We start from the raw sequence: 17625 nt of genomic DNA, 5'->3' as shown, positions 1-17625 counted from the left end.
AAAATATAGTTTCTCAAAAAATAATTTTGGACACTTTTGGAAAGTATTGGATTGGATGGTAAAAAGCATGCCAACCCTGTTTTCATGCGCATACATGCATAAACATACAGAAATTCGGTTACTATTATAACAAAAAAATTTTTTAACTCATACATACAAATTGAAATTTTAATCAAGAATTCAACATCTATTTAACTAGATTAATCAGCTGCATAAATAAGTTGAATGTTCAATATAAAACATTACTTTGATACTTCATTATGTTTTTAAAGTTTACTCACAAAACACAACTTCTCTAAAAATATAGTTTGGGACACTTTCGGCAGTTTTGGACAGGACGGTAAAAACCAGGGTTCTTACTATAGTGTCCAAAACCTTGCCAACCCTGCTTTGAAACTATACATACCTATATTTCTTCATCTCTCAATTTTAAACTTAAAATTTTGTTGGCTGCTTTAGAATTAACCTTTAAGATTTTAAAGAACTTCTATTAAGGGTTGTAACCAAGAAATCATACACTGATTTTATTTCATACCTTTTAATGAGAAGCAACATTATAGAATAGTCTTGAGATATAAAAAATATTTGTTTTATTTTATTGGATGTGTTAGAAAGTGCTATTGGGCCAAATCTATTTGAGTTTGTTGCCCCTCAGAAATTTTCAGCCAGGCTACGGGATCCGACTTGCCCAGAAGAGATATTTCTTTTACAGGGTTGCCACAAAAGTTCAAGAATGAAATTCCCTGACATTTCCAGTAGCTTTTAGAAAAAAATTCAGGTTAATGAATGCCGACTTGCGTTATTAAATACCAATATAACATATTTTAAATGTAAGTAAACTTACTTTATGAACCAAATATTGCTCAAAAAATTATCAAAACTGTAATCTATATTTGGGTTAAATTAAGACAAACTAAAAATTTAATTACATTGATTACAAATGGATTGAAATCTCAAACACACTCAGTGGCGGATACAGCCGGCAGGCAACCGGGCATTTGCCCGGTGGGTCGGTCATGCTTCGGGCCGATCAACTTACAGAAAAGTCTTTCGGGACCGTCTACTAACAACAAAATGTAAATTTTGTGTTTAGAATAACTCAAATTCGCAAAACACAGCCTCAGCTCTTCTTTATGCATGGGCTAAAGCTTGCGAGTGGAGGGAGGCAGGGTCCTCACCAACAGGGGCGGGATTTCTGAAATGGGGTTACCCAGGGCCCGATTGCCACACAGGCTGCCTAAGCCTAGGCATGGGGCCCCAATGTTCCTAAGGGGCCCCAAATTTTTTGAAGAATTATGCATAGCATTGCAACGCTATGAAAAATACATGTATTTTTTAAAAAAAATAAAAAATTATGACTTATTAATTAGAAAAAATTCTTTAAAGGGGAATTTTTAATCAATCTGTCAGTAACGAATTTACTTGGTCACAATTATGAGGGGGCCCAAGGGGATTCATAAATGCACATAAGTGATTTATACATAGTTGTATGATAGACAAAGAGGCCTCCAAAACTGCATTCGTGCCTTAAAAATGTAAATCTAACACTGCATAGTCTTCGGGAGCATCTAAATCAATGTGGGCCTAGGACCTCACTTTTAATTATTTGGGCCCTGGGGCTGCCAATATATTTTTAGTGGTATAATAAAAAATAAATGAATAAATAAAAAAAGGAAACCTTAGCGGTCATAAAAAATTCACAATTGCTGTAAAATGCAACTTACAACAAGGGCCGACGTGACGTCATGTCAACTTAGTTGGAGAATAGGGGCCCGGCTCGGAATTGAACTCGTGCAGAGGGTAAAATATCCTCATGGTGAAAGGTGTAGAAGGAGGCCTGTGAAAAAATTGACCTATGTCATTTTTTTCCCGGATCCGCTTTTGCTCTCGGCGACCTTGTTTATAACAAATGGAATAAAAGTGACAAAATATTTTTCTTCCGTATAATTATTTAAAAAAAAATGCAATCTTAAAATACCATTGTGGAGCATGAAAGACTCTCCATTAGATTATCAAATCAAAGGCTAAAGGCCGCCGAAATGTGAGTTTCAAACCTTTTTTTGACGAAACATTAAGTATTCTGTATGCTGTATAAACTCACGGTTTTGGGTCCCTCAGTTTTAAAAGAAAATAAGTTGATAAAAACCAATGTCGATAGAATTCAGATGGTTCCCAGAATTCCCCCCCCCCCCCCTAATATCATCGAAGCTCATTTAAAATTTAAATTTTTGGGCTTTAATTTTGAATAACTTCACAGGACAACAGCCGAATCCACTCCCGCCATAACATGGAATTCCAGTTTCGAAAATTTGCCGGAGGAAAGTACTCGAACCTCTCCTATTTTTTAATATTCCCAAAGATGGTCTAAAACTGTGTTTTTAAATATACAGTACCAAAAATTTTCTGGGAAAGTGCCTTGACCCCTCCTCTTTCTCGGCATCATCAATGAGAACGTTTTAAATCTCGTTTTTAGTGCTTCAATTCTGAAAACTTCCCGGGATGAGTCTGTTGAAAACTCGTTTTCCTAACATCACTGAAGGTGAGCAAAAATTCCGTTTTTGGAACTTAACTTTCGAGTAACTGCCAGTGCTCTAGTCTTTACCAAAAAAGGCTTTTAAAACTTCAATTTGAAAATTTTCTAGAGGATGGCCTCGGAATCTACCTCGACTAAAAATCACCAAAGATCTTCTAAAACTGCGTTTTCAGTGCTAATATTTTTTAAAAATTTCATAGGAGAGCCCTGGAACCGCTCTTCATAGCATATACTCGAATATAATTTAAAATTCTGTTTTTGGATTTACACTTCCGAAAAATTGCAGCAGGAGAAACGCTGAACCTATGCTCCCCTAACATCACCAAATATTATCTAAAATTGAGTTTTAAAGATTACAATTTCGAAATTTTCGAAAAAAACCCCGGACTCCCCTATTTCAGACTCAATGTTTATCTTTCCATTACAAAAACTTTAATGACTCCCAGAAGCCAGATAGCTAAGTCCACTTTCTCTCTTTATATTGATACATGAGTTTGAAAAAAAATTAAGGGGCTCCCAAACGCGTACCCGACCCCTCCCAGAAGGTTTTTGACCTCGCATCGAGTCTGGGGGTCGTCAGGGTATGGCAGTATAAAAAGGGGAATGTTTATAACAGGGCCCAGTAATGTATGTTTGTGTCGAGGAACCCATCACGTTCTAAGACGGCCCTAGTATTTCACAATGAACATCAGTTTCATAAAACGGGGCAATTAAGTTACTTATTATGACTGCAGAAAAGGACATATTAGACAAGCAGTGTTATCATTATGGAACAATTCAATCCAAGTTCCGGACATTATAAGAATACTTAAATGGACAATTACAATCACAATTTTCCCCGAAAATATTGTTTAGCTAATACTGTATCAATTTGTTCACCATTAAAGCACAGAAGTGTTCCTATCTGTTAAATTCTGTTTAAATAAAACATATTTACTTGTTAAGAAAAATTTCCTCACATTTAAGTTATATACCAATCATTAGGTATAATTTAATATCTACAAGCAATGGGGCCGCTACATCCCCTAATGCCAGGGCCTATTTTTTCAACCAATCCGCCACTGAACACACTAAGCAAATTTTCAGCAAAGCCATTGTTTCAATGTTGACATGTTACCCAAAAAAGTATTAAACTATAAAAGTAAAAATTTTGAGACTATGCAGAATGAAGGCTCTTAAAATACTAATAAGACCACAGATCATTGCAGAAAATACTCATAATTTCTAGCTAAGCATGGCTTGGATTTTTTTTTTCTTCAAAAAACGCAAAATAAAATGCAAACATATAAATCAGAACTTTATGATTTTCGTATAGATATTTTTCTTTTTTTTTTTGAAACCTTGTTGCATTCAGTCTTCAAAAATGAGCTTGAATTTTCTTTATCTCGCTTATCAGGAAAATTTACATACCTGGAATGCGACATTTACCCCACTTCAGCATTTTTGCCAAAAGGCAAAAGGTTTTGCATTCACATTTCCAGAAATTTCAATAATTTGATTTTCCCTGACTATTTTAGGTAATTTTCATTTTCCCTGATGATTCCAGGTGCGTGGCAACCCTGTTTTACTATTTTATAACCAAAATTAAAGTAAAATAAATATTATTTGAAAGTGATTACTTTCGATTAAAAAACTGCTTCTACTTACAAAATATTAGGGAACAAAACCTTTGCTGATAGTTGCTATCAGTTAAAGTTAATTATAAAAACAAGTAAACTAGCGGGTCGGCGGAGGTTGCTATTACAGAAAGTGAAAGTTCATTAAATAAAGAAGCCAGCTAGTAGCCAATGGCAGTAATTTTCTAATTTAAGTCTTCATACATAAATCAAATCAATTTTTTTATAAGGTTTCTTTTTTTTTTAATGTAAGGAAAGTCAGTAAAAAAGAGAGAAAAAAAGAAAACGTAGTCGGCATGTTTTACAACTGTTCAAACACCTTTACCCCAAAAACAGTCAAACTCCAAAGTCCTGCTTTCTTATTTTTCTTAAGCACAATTTTATGGTTTTCAAATTTTAGTGATGGTTTTCAAACATGTGTATAATGTTTACGCAATTTCTGAATTGCTGAACGTATGAAAGCAAAAACCTGGAATAAGAGCAGAAAAATATACTTTATTTTTATTGTGTTCTTAAACAGTAAATCCATCATTCTTCACAATATGAGATGAAGTTTTTCTTGCAGAAATACAAGACTTTTAAAACTTCATATTTTTATGGATTTCTCGAGTTTAATCTCAAAAATATTTTAAAAATATCAGCAATCTAATGAGACGAAATTCAATAATTCTTCATTAGGCGACAAATCGTTAGGGATGCTTGCAAAAATCATGTTTTATTATGAATCCCACTGAGCGATTGCAGACAACTATTGCAAATGACCCCCAAGGATTCGTTGCCTATAAAAGAATTATTGAAATTCGACTCATTAGATCGTAGATATATTTTTAGAATACTGAGATACTAAACTAGAATTTTATGAGTTGAGGGATATACTTTGGTTAAGAATTATAATGGTTATAAATTGCTGACTTTCAAAGCATTAGCAGTGAAAATTCCATTGCTTTAAACATTCATATTCTTGAAATTTTTAATATTAAAACTTCAAATTTTAGTATTATGTTTCTTTAGTATGCAGTGAATATTCTGAAATTTTCCTAACGTTTGATGTAAACATTGCGTGCTATGAGCCAAAAAAACCTGTAAGCGAAATTGGTATTTTTAAAAGAAATGCTAATATTTTCATGAATCATGAGCGACAGTGGACCCAAGTAAAATTTTCTGTAGACAGTGAAATTTTCTGAATCTATGAGAAATCTCGAAAAATGGATTCAAAATATATGAACTGGAAACTGTCCAGTCCACACATTTTTGGTCTCTTTATTTGAGGGATCCTAGTTTTCAATTTGAATCTTGCACAAAGAAAATCAGATTATGTTTTTCATAGAACATCTGTGACATTTCCTTAAAAATGGAGACTATCGGGTAGGAACCACTAAGTCAGTCGACATAGAGTGACGGATATGTTGATTTACTTCTGCCAACCTCGAGAAAATAATTCGTTTTTTTTTTTAATCCAGAAGATTTTAATGCAAAATAAAATCAAACAGGACACCTACCCTCTTTACATTTAACAATGAGAAATCAGTTATGAATTTCATATCAATTGAACTTACTCTCGTTTAGTAAAAAATGTGTTGTTAGTAAAAATTAGTATTGCTTCCTTTAAAAGTTTGGAAACAACGTTTACTCGTCTTTAAAAAAGAACGAAGAAAAACAGCATGAACTGAGCGAACGAGATGATAAAAAGTGCCGAAATTGTGCCCATAGTTGCCTGCCGCGACACAATTGGATCCCGATGAAGTCCTGCTCTGTATTCACTAAGCCTTGCCTCACACCTTCTCGTGAGATTCTCCTTTGGCGACCTCTCCTCGGCTACTTGGCCTAAAACCGGGTGCCGCATTCCGCAAAAGTATTGTTAACGCAAAAATTGGCGAGATACAATTTTTTCCAACAAAACATGAAAAATCCGGAAGATTTTGAAGATTTTGCTCATAACCGGAAAAGGACATGAAAATCTGTAAAACTTCTGGGAAATTCGGAAGGGTTGGCAGGTATGCTATGTCGAGTTTGATTTTATCAATTAGCAGTTTTTAGTTCAACAAAACAAATATCAATAATACCTTAACCCAAGTGTAACACATAGGAAACCAAAACATTCAGTTGCAATAATGTTTAAAAGTCAAAGTTTTTATTTACGTAATAAACCATACAATACAATTAATGCAGATTTTTCAGTCATGAAAAAGCTTAACAATAATACCAAATGATTTTTTTTTTATTTAAATGACTGCAGAAGTTTTATTAGGAGTTATTAACACTCGGATGAAATAGAATGTACAGACAAATTTTCACAAAATTAACACCATCATTTTTCAACTAATCAATAAGGTTTTTTTTATAAAATAATATTTTAACTATTTGGTTACTATTAGACTCATTTAATACATTATCCATTTTGATATAATGATGCAAGATAGGTTCAGATAGAGCCGTTGTAACAGGATTCAACAGTACTTTAAATACAAAAAATAGTTTTTTTTGGTCTTTATTCCATCGTAAACCAGATTATAAAGTAGCCAAAATAGCAAAGATTAGATACATTAAATGTTTCATTTTTTACTTTGTCGCCCTAACTTCTCTTTTCTTTTCTTTACGTGCTTAGGAATTTTTGTTTGTTGCTTTTCACGACGAGCTTCTTTCAGGGCTTTCTTCCTTTCTTTCTTTGTGTCTGGAGATTCATCTCTAGGTCTACCAGCTGTCACATGAGTTTTGGATTGCTCTTGATCATCCCCTTCGTCAGTACCAGACGATTCATCTTCGTTAGATTCCTCTTCGGTTTTCGCACCAGAATCCCGAACAACGACGAGGCTCGGTTTCAATCCTGTGACAGACTGGTAGAGTATTTCCCTATCTTCTGAAAAGATGTCATTTTCTACATCAATAACCTCATTTAGCCTTTTTGGTATATAGGCTTGCTTGAAAACTTCCTCGTCAATTTTAGCTTCTTCGGGAACTTCCTGTTCGCTCCTGTTTGCAGCAATCTCCTGAGCCTTTTCAAGGTAACAATCCATATTCTGATCGGTAATGTTCGGATCGGTAACGAATTCAAAAAGCTCTCGAACAGTCATCACTGGAACACCACATTTTTTGAAAAAATCAGTGATATTCGTGCAATCCTTCCTCAAGAATTCAATAGCATGTGGATGTTCGAGTTCCACCGACTGCGAAACATCGATCATTACAAGCTTACCACTGTGATACAACAAATTATACTCACTCAAATCTGCGTGAATCAGCTTGCATTTATGAAACAAATTCCTGATCATTATCACACAATCCAGGTAGAGTTCTCTAGCCTTATCTTCCGATAAATTAACTTCTTTCAACAGAGGAGCAGGCCAGCCATCTTTACCGATGAAGTTCATAACCAAGACGTGACTTTTGAGCTTGATGGGTTCGGGACAAGGCAATCCAGCGGAATATATCCTCCAAAGATTTCTCATTTCCTTCTCTGCCCATGTCTGGACCATTTTCCTTGGATTGCTCCGGCAATAACCCATTCGGAATCGATGGTCACCCGTAACATACTTGTCCCTATCTTTGAAAGTGAGAATGGAGGTTTTATAAATCTTCACAGCCCTCTCCACACCATTAGAAGAAAATGCATAGTACACATTCGCTTCTTTACCAGTACTTATACAACCCTCAATTTCGCATATCACTCCTTTGCTCAACATCTTGAACAAGATAATTCGAGTCCGAGGGTCCAACACCTGTTCCACTGTGGCTCTTTGTTCTTTGTCCTTCACCTTCGTCTTTGCAAGTTCCTTCTTTCTAGCTTCCTCATGTAGGAGTTTCACAGCAGATTCTGGGAGATTGCTGCACTGATATTTATCAACACATATTCTAGAAAGGTACTTCTTGTAGAGACTTTCATGGGGTTGATAGGCATTTTCTTTCTTTTTTTGCTGATTGGGCCCTGGGGCAGAGCTTTGAGAGCCAGTAATTGATTTTAAAGAATGAACGCCATCTTCAATGCCAATGGAATAGTTCCCATCATCAGAGAAATCTTCTTCACTTTCTTCATCATTGCAGTTTAAATCATCAAGGCCAAGCCTCTCCGTCTTTTCAGACACAGCATCCATATTTGATTATTTCTGAAAAAAAAAAGGGAACTGTTAGTACTTTGAATTTTATATATTCAACAAGAGCTTTATAGCCATGATTGAATAACTAATGTGTTGATGTTATGCATGTACAACTTTTTTTGTAATAAATTATAAAGGTGATTATTATAAGTATATAAATAGAAACATAATTCACTCTCTTGATGAAATAATTCAGGTTACATTTGTTCCTAATAATTAAAATACTTTTATATGTTTTATGAAAACATATTTTAGCCAAATACTAGCTCATTTTCTTAGTCTAGTGTCCCCATTTCATAGTTTTCTCTAAATTTTCTTTTATATTATCATTATTTTTTTTCTTCTGATCTTTCCTTTGAAATTTTTGAGCAGAATTTTTTTTCTAAAAAACTACTTTTAACCAAACACAAATTATCACAACTACTTGAAGTTTGTGTCCACTTTGAGTAACAAATATGCCATAACAAGATATTTGAAAAGTTTGCTTTAAAAAAAAATTATAAACCAGAGTTGAGCTATCTGAGCTAGTCTCCAATCATTTGAGCTAAACAAATATAAAAGGAAATTTACAGTTGCATACTTTTGACCTAAATGAAGGGTAAGTTCACATCAAGTTGCAAAGCATATGCCTTACAATAGTTGTATACAATAAATACACTCTGCATCTCATCCATGTTTCCAAGTTGTCAATTCTAACAGTTTCATTTTTCAAACTACCACAAGTGTAGTAAGGCCTTTTGTTTGCGATCATGCCATGTTTTCAAGTACGCCCACTGACCCTACCTATGTAAAATTCCATGACTGGTCAAATGAACTTAAACAGCAATACATTTAAAATGTTTAGGCATGGTGAAAAAAAGACTTTTTCTTCTTAATCTCATTAGGCAACTATCTGTCTTGACATCATAGGCACTGCACTTTGGTGTCATGTCAGTTTGCATATTTCCTAGAAACCAGATTTCATTTTAGGAATTTTCACATCACAGGATAATTAGGGCATCCTCATCTTCATCAGAAGGAGTCGGAGATTGAGCAGAGCATGATCGTCGGACATCTATTTGGAACTTTGACTTTCTTTCTCAGGTATTTAATTAATTCAGTAACGTCAGTATTTTTTCTTCAGAAAAATTAAAAGTCAAGGGAATTTTTTTTTTCTTTTTTTCATACAGAACTTCACTTTTTCTTTCAAAATGATTTCTGCAAATAACTTGCTTTTTTGCAAAAAGCTTCTTTTTTGGTGATAGAAAAGAAAATTAGTAAAAAAGATACATAACTTAGTTATCCAGGAAATTGGCATACTGTTTTATATGTATTTTCAAATGCAAACCATAAATCAAATAAATATCACCAATATTCACAAGTTCTAAGAATTTTTGAGCAAAACATAAAAATGCACATTTCTTTCAAATCTGTTGCATTGCAAACAATGAACTGAATTAAAATATTACGTAATGAAACGAGTATGACACTATAAAGAACATCATATTACATATTGGAATAATGTTTAGTTCTGCAGTGTTAGTATAGTAATGATAAAGTGTAGATCATAGTTACCTTTGAGTACTTATTGCTGATCACAGACAGTATCTTCGATATATTGCACAAGTCCAAATCTTCTTTTACTTCTAAGTCATGAATGCCATTTTGATTCTTCTTCTATTAGAGTGCCATTTAAATAAGACTGTCCATTCCATAGTAATAGCAGCGTTTCGTTGGAATTGTTTTCTAATGGTTCTATTGGCAAATCTAAGCATTTTGCTATATTTTGTTGGATGCCGATCTTTTGTTCGACATTCACAAGCATTTCCAATCTTTAGCGTACGAAGAGAAAATAATTTAAATTTGTGAAATACCCTTGGGAGATGGGAAAATGGAAGTTATTTCCAGATTCAGTTCCAAAATTTTGAGACCTGCATTATGCAAGAAATGAATAAGGACTTCTCGAATTCAGTGACAACGTTATAAAGCATGTGAGAATCCATTTACGAAATCAAAGTAAGTAATTTTTAAAAAAAACCCATATTTTCGTACAAATTATTTTTTCCGCTTATAAAATAAAATAAGCAGAAAAACAAACTATTTTAAAGTCACAACTTTTCTCTTTTTTTGTCAATTTTGTAATATGCTAATTATGAAAAATCCTAAGGTGATGGGGGGAAAATGAAGTGTTATTTCCAAGTTCAGTGCTATAAAACCCACAATGCCTAATTTACATTTACAGAACCTAACAAACACACCCACTGCAAGCTAGTGTTACACATCCCTATACACTGAATACTAAATTCTAACTATATTCAGAATTCTAACCAGACATATGGGCAAATACCGAATATTTGGTTAAAATTTTAAAACAGTAATATTTATTTTATTTTATGCCTGTTTAATTCAAAAAATGTTTATCGAATTTCTGCCTTTTACGCAATGTAAATGTATTTAAATTTAACTCCTAAATGTATCCACATTGATAATTACAGTAAAAACCTCTCTCAACGGCCATCCCCCTGTTCTGTGAAAATGTGGCCGCATTGAGGGGACAGCCGCTCTTAAGTCTTCTCAATTTTGAACTGGAACTATATTACTAATGACACAGTCAACATTTTAAAATGACTAAATAGCTTCATACTTCAGCAATTCAACATTAATGGATTTTCGTTTTGACAACATAATCAAGAGAAAGTAAAAAATCGAAAAGAATTTATACAACACTATTTAATTTGAATGATTTTCACTGAAGCTAAAGAGACTAGGAAATATAATATGCAGACAAAAAGGACTGATTTTACTGTATTACTGGTTGAAAACAAAGATTTAAAATAAACTTGAGGGAATTTAAGACCTCCAGAACAACCCAACGACCTAGCTGCACACCCCTCAACCCCAGCATACTTGTGAGTTCTGTAATGACCTTTACTAAACTTCATTTTCCCTCCTAACCTACAATTTTTGGAAGTCAAACAGTCCAAAGTGGGAAAAAAATCTCCCAATGCTTCGGAAAAAATTTCGATATAGAGTATTTTTCAGAAAATAGAAACAATTTTTCTATGTAATGGAGATGGAAATTTGCTGCGAGTTAGATGTATAGAAAATTGTGGTATGTGGAAGTTCGATATATGGAGGTTCGATTGTAATATATATTTTCTTTTTTGTTAATTTGAGATAGGAAATATTGGATTGTTTTCCAAATGATAGATCCATCTTGTCCGAAGCAGAAAAAGACTTTTCTTGGAATCAGCCACATTTCTGGGTGAGGGGGCAACCAATGAATAGCTATTTTGATGTTGAAGGTGATTATGAAACTAACATTAAAACTTACTAACATAAAAACTCTCCATAAAGTTGCAAAATAACTATTTCAAGTCAAGTATCAAAGGATATTGTCAAACATCTACTACTCAGCACTTTAAAATTTCAAATTAACTAGAGTGTAATAAGTCATGGAATGCTGAATAAAAAGTGTACACTTTCTAATCACGGATATTTTTGTGCAGTTGCATATTAAGGCTTTTATATAAGGTTTTCTCTCACCCTGATATAACAAATAGCCCCGATTTAATGTATATAAAAGTTTCGGTCCCGTTGAATTCATTATATCAGGGTACGACTGTATCATAATTCTGTAACAGTGAGTTAGTTTGCTTCATTCTGCAACAATGTTAAAAGCAATTTTAAACATGCACAGTAAAAATTCTAATTTGGGTGTTTCAGAATAAAAATCAATCCACAAGCCATTAATTTATTGCTAATATTTTTTCAAATTCAGGGGGGGGGAGAGGAAGTTGAAGAACCGTCAGTGGCACACTGCAAGAAAACTAATCTCTATTATTTTTCAAAGTTTATTTGGAAAGGCAAATACTGTGAAATCCCGTAACAACGAACTTCAAGGAACTGTAAATTTTGTTCGTTGTAATGGAAATCAAATGAACGAAAATTTATTTCGTTGAATTGGAATTTTGCTGTACAGTCAAACTTGTTTGTAACGAGGAAATCTGAAATATTTGGGTGGTACTATGTTAAGCCTATCAAAGCAAAACTCACTTTTGGCGAGCAAAACCCACTTTTAACGAGCAAAACCTGCTTAAATAAAACAAGCAATATTTTTGTGTGATTCATAAAATTTCTTTTCACTTTCAACAAAATAAGCTTTAAATTCTTAAAAACAAGTGATGACAGCATTTTTCTCGTTTGTAATTAGGGAAGCGTTGAAAATTACATATTTGTTGACATCAATGTTATGTATAGCTCAAGTTCAAGCTAAATCAAATAAAAAAAATCAATGAAAGCGAAAATGATAACAAAAATTTTGAAGAATTTTAAACTGAACTACCATCATATACTCAATATATTTTGATTTGAGAAAACTTCAACAGTTTTGAAAATAACAGGCAAAAATTACTATGATCAATGAATGTTCCTCAAAAAACATCAATAACACTAGACACAATAAGCCAGTTTAAAGGAATATCAGACTAACTGCAGACCCATGTTTCGGCGTTACAGGGAACGCCTTTCTCAATGTAAAAAGGAATGAGCGCATTCCTTTTTGCTATTTGCTTTTGTTGTTTCTTTTTCACTCGGTTGTTGGTTATAACGAGCAGATATCATGGACCCTTCTCTCTTGTTATAAGTTAGTTTGATTGCATTGGTGTGCAATAAAATTCAAATGGAATTTTACTGCACATGCTTTCATATATATTTTCACGAAAACAGGCATTTGTGCAGGAGAAGAGGAAACTCATTAAAGGGCCACCCTCGACTTTCGTCAACTTCCATCCATCACTAAGGCTGGAGGTTTAATGAGGATTGACTGTATCTATATGATTTGTACTATACAACTTTTAATTCATTGTATAAAAAATATACGTTTGTTTACCAATTGTCAAAAACAAAAATTAATTTCAGCCAGCGGTTCCGTACTTAACTTTCTGACATTCGACACTCTTAAAGAGCACGAACTTTGTTAAAAAAATTTCAATTTAATGATTTTACTAAAAATACAAATGAACTTAATTTCTTTGCCTCTTCACAAGGCATAGTAAGCATTATTAATGCAAAAAATCTTATACCCATGGCGGATGCAAAGAGATTGCGATTTTCAAAGTGAATACGTTAAAATTATAAAGGACAGCCCATAAAAGAATTCTTTTAAATAAATTATTTTAGAATTGCATTTTAGAGTTCTGCAATAAACGTATTATTAACAACAATCGACGTAATTAAGCAAAAATCAAATTAAACCAGCGATTTAGATTTTAATCACATAAAGGACATAGAATTTGGATGGAAAATTTTAACTGTGATTTTTGTACGAATAAAGAGAAATTTCAATTATTTGCCCTCCAAAAAAGCATTATAAGCATCAAAAATAAGAAAATTTTGATTTCCATATCGGATGCAAAGAGATTGCTTTAATCAAAATGAAAGGATCAAAAGTCTAAAAACGGCAAATATAAAGGAACTTATTAAAGCAAAAAAATATTTAGAATGGTACTTTAACAAGTCTACAAAATGTTATGTTATATTATAAATGTCAACATATCCGTCAGAAATCTAGAAAAAAAAATTCGGATGTGGTAAAGAAAACAGTCTAACGAAAAAATCGGATTTCCGGTAATAACAGACGAAAAAAAAAGCGGAATTACGGCAAAATTCAACGTAAAGTAATCACTTGTATTGGATTGCCGATAGAGGAAAATCTTTAAGGTCATGTAGAATAAAAAAATAAGGAGTATGTAAGGAGATTATAGCAAAATTCAGGAGTTTTAAGGGCCTATTTAGTTTTCTTAAAAAGCAAGAGTTAATAAGGAATTAGTAAGGAGCATACGAACCCTGGAGATCTTTTTACGGTTGTGTTTAAATTTTTCTCATTTTGGTTATTTTTCCCTTTTTTTTTTTTACGGCAGCAAATAATCAAGGATTATTGTATCAGGGGAGACTTTGCATTTTACCGAACAGATTTATATTTTACTTTATTTCAGATTGGTTGTTGCTGATGTGTATTTTAAGGGACTAATGTTGATATTCTAATGGGAATTTTTGGAAAACTTATTAAAAAGGGAATTTTTTGAAGCTTTTGTTACAACTTTGATGGCGTTTAAAAAATATTTAAAAAAATGCCGATTTTATTTTGAAACTTTTAGTCATTTCTAAGGGGAGTTTTGAAACAATTTTCCTGATACAGGCTTTTAGAGGGACTGCTGGCATTATTTGAAAATTGTAACCCTTATTCCAAGAGGGATTTTTATAAATTTATGTTTTTATCAAAATAGGGTGTTTTAAGGAGTTTTTCTCCTATACGTATTGAGAGTTTTGGGGACTATTGTCCTCCTTCTAATGGAAATTCTTAGCGACTGTTGTGCTAAGTCGAGTAAGAATTTTTTAGGGACTAATGTTGAGATTCTACAGGGGATTTCTGAGGGGGGGGGGGGGGGGTCTCTAATTTGAATGAGAATTTGCTGACAATTTTGGGGTTGTTGATTTTATTTTTACAAGTCTTTTAGCAAAAATTCATTAGAGCATTGGGACATTTAGAGGAATGTAAACATTATTTACTCAGGTTTCTCATTCAAATGGGCATTTTTAAAGACTAATGTCCAAATTAAAGTAGGGATTTTTAGGGACTGTTGTTTATTGCTATAACAGGTTTTTTTTTTTTTCTTGTATTTACGCTAGAATATTGAACACGCGTCATTTGACAAAACTTTTATTTTCAAGATAAATCAATATTTTAGGCCAAGGCCGGGTGAAGCAGCTAGTATATCATAACATTGTTACCTACTCCAACTTTTTACAACAGAAGTCATTTAAAACTATGTATACACTAAAAATTTGTAAGCTATCCCTTCTGTTTAGGGGTGCAAGTGGACTCGAGTAAAAATTTCTGAAGACAGTGAAATTTTCGGTAACTATGAGAAAACTCGACCCCCCCCCCCCCCCCCCGTAAAAATTCTTCTTCAAATATGCATACGAAAATCATTGAAATCATGTGGAAAACATTTTAAAAGTTTTTTCTTCAGAATAAGTTTTCTGGAATGTGTTGATCAGCCCAAAATCTTCGGAAACGGCAACCCAAAATTTTTGGAATTTTCTAAAATTTTGGATTACAAACACCCCTGCTTCTGTTACATTTAATGTACCCTCTGTTACACTTGATTTTTCACACTTTGAAAAAAGTAAGGTTTTGATTTAAACATTTCTGTGAACGACAATATTTTTTAATATTTTGATTAAGAAAAAAAAAATACCCTAGAAAATATATATATACATATATTTTAAGTTTTGAAGCTCCAATTCAGACATCTGCATAAATTACATTACTCGTCAAATAGTTCTGACATTTTTATCCCCTCTGTTTACACATTTGCCATACTCATTTCATTGTCATACACATTTAATTAATTTATGGAGGTAAACTGAGTTTGAAATTTCAATTTTCGATCAATTTATGAAGCATTGTTTTTTAAAATGGCAGATTTGTCTGAATTATTTTTGTGTTTGAAAGTTTAAGTATTTTTTAAAACAAAATGTTTGATGTCCTCTATGTTACGCTTGGAACCCACTACATAATAATTTATCTGAAATGATAAAGAAATAATTATCATGGCAGACTTGCCAACCTTATGAAAAGAAAAAACGGGAGATCCAGTCAAAGCTTTAAGGGAGAAAAGGGGAGATTTTAAACGATGCTATAATAAGTAAAAAACACTGTTATAACAAGTATTTATTTAATTTTTCCATGAAAGAGAATTCACTCGTATAATCGCTCTTTTTGTTTGCAGATTTTTTTTTTCAGACATCGCTAAAGATGAATGTTAAACTACAACGCACGCTGTAGATCAAGATGAAAACACGCGGCGCAGTTAGCATGCGTCTGAAAACTGAACAATACTGCGAAAACGGCAACGGCGCATGCGTGAGATAGAAGTGGAAGTGCGAACGTAGAGTTAAACCAAAATACCATCTCCGGAAGCATATCGGTCGACACTCCGAACGCATCCATCGGGTGTTTGCCGCTCACCTTGCGTTCGACGAACCTCACCAGTCGATCGGTAAGTAACCAGTTACTAACCGCAGCGTTCTATGATCAACCAGTTACCGCATCCGTTACCATTCTAAGCAGTTGATTGGAGCACGTGATCATTAGCTGTGACGTGATTAACTAACCGGTCGTGCTCGTCGAACGTGAGCTCACTGAGCAGTGCGGGTTTGCTCTGCTAGCCACGCCATCTATTAGGGCTGTGAGTAACTATTTTAAGGAAGAAATTTAAGTTTAATTTAAAAAAAGAAAAAAAACCCGAAAAAAATAAAAAAACGGGAGAAATGGATACTCAAACGTACAACCGGGAGAATGGAGTAAAAAACGGGAGAGTTGGCAGGTCTATCATGGTAATGTGAGATTTGTGTTAATGAGGGTTGACTACCTATTTAATTTGCATGGGTGTGTTTTTGTGTTAATATTTTTAAACATCAAAATATTTCACTTAATATTTTTTAATTTAGACCAACAGTTTCTACTTACAATATTTTCCTGTTTTAATATGAGATGACTCCCTCCAAAGAACTACATTTTCATTCAAATAACAGAATTCCTACAAATAAAAATGAAATGCAATTATATGTCAGAACATTTAAAACAAAATTTTGACATTCACTAATCTCAGAGACTTTACTTTAAAACAGTATTTGTTTTCTCTCTGATCAACAATAAAGAAAAAAAATAGCATTTTGTAGAAAGGAACTAGCAATGAAGCAATTTTCTTTACTTGATTCCATATAGAGAAGCCTTTGTTTTTATTTTTTAACAAATAAATAAAACAGAAAGGAAAATTCAGTTAGGATCTGCTGTGTCAGTAAGAAGCAAAAATTTTCCTATGTGCAATCAATCTTTAAAAAAAAAAAAAAAAATCAAACCATTTTTTAAACTAAATTTGAAGAAAGAAATGAAAACACTTGACTTCCCAAAATACAAATTTGAATTTCAATCATAACTTAAACAACAGTTTTGAGCCCGGGAGATGACAATTTCGTCCTTGTTATTGACTCATCAGTCTGGAATAGTCAATAACCGATCAAGAAGCAGATGTCAGCTCATTGAAGCTGCTCTGCCTTAGCCCAGGTTTATAAGCAGTAACTTATTGTTTAAACTAGAGACGTACCGAGTACTCGGTAACTACTCGGTACTCGGCCTACTCGGCCAATTTGCCGAGTACTCGGTACTCGGCCAAATTCTGATCAGATACTCGGTCAGTACCGAGTAGTTGCAAAAAATTGAATATTGTCGATGGCAAATACTAAAATTTATCGAAAAAAGAGCAAACATTATATTCTGCAAACATTTACAATTAAAATTTATAAGTCAAATTTTAAATTTTGAGAATAATGAAGTTTG

The 17625-nt window shown here is 33.2% G+C and overlaps 1 protein-coding gene across 1 annotated transcript; it reads right to left on the bottom strand.

Moving 5' to 3' along the window:
- Positions 1 to 6345: 6345 nt before the first annotated feature.
- Positions 6346 to 16825, bottom strand: LOC129229787 (serine/threonine-protein kinase RIO1-like). The gene is made up of 2 exons (XM_054864162.1): positions 16756 to 16825; positions 6346 to 8249 (listed from the first exon to the last, which is right to left on the bottom strand). Exon 2 carries the CDS (start codon positions 8235 to 8237, stop codon positions 6702 to 6704), a length of 1536 nt encoding a protein of 511 aa, XP_054720137.1. The 5' UTR covers positions 8238 to 8249; positions 16756 to 16825; the 3' UTR covers positions 6346 to 6701.
- Between the last annotated feature and the right edge of the window lie 800 nt (positions 16826 to 17625).

Source organism: Uloborus diversus, chromosome 9, assembly GCF_026930045.1.
Source record: "Uloborus diversus isolate 005 chromosome 9, Udiv.v.3.1, whole genome shotgun sequence".
NCBI classification, from domain to species: Eukaryota; Metazoa; Arthropoda; class Arachnida; order Araneae; family Uloboridae; genus Uloborus; species Uloborus diversus.
This window is presented reverse-complemented; position numbering and strand designations above follow the sequence as displayed.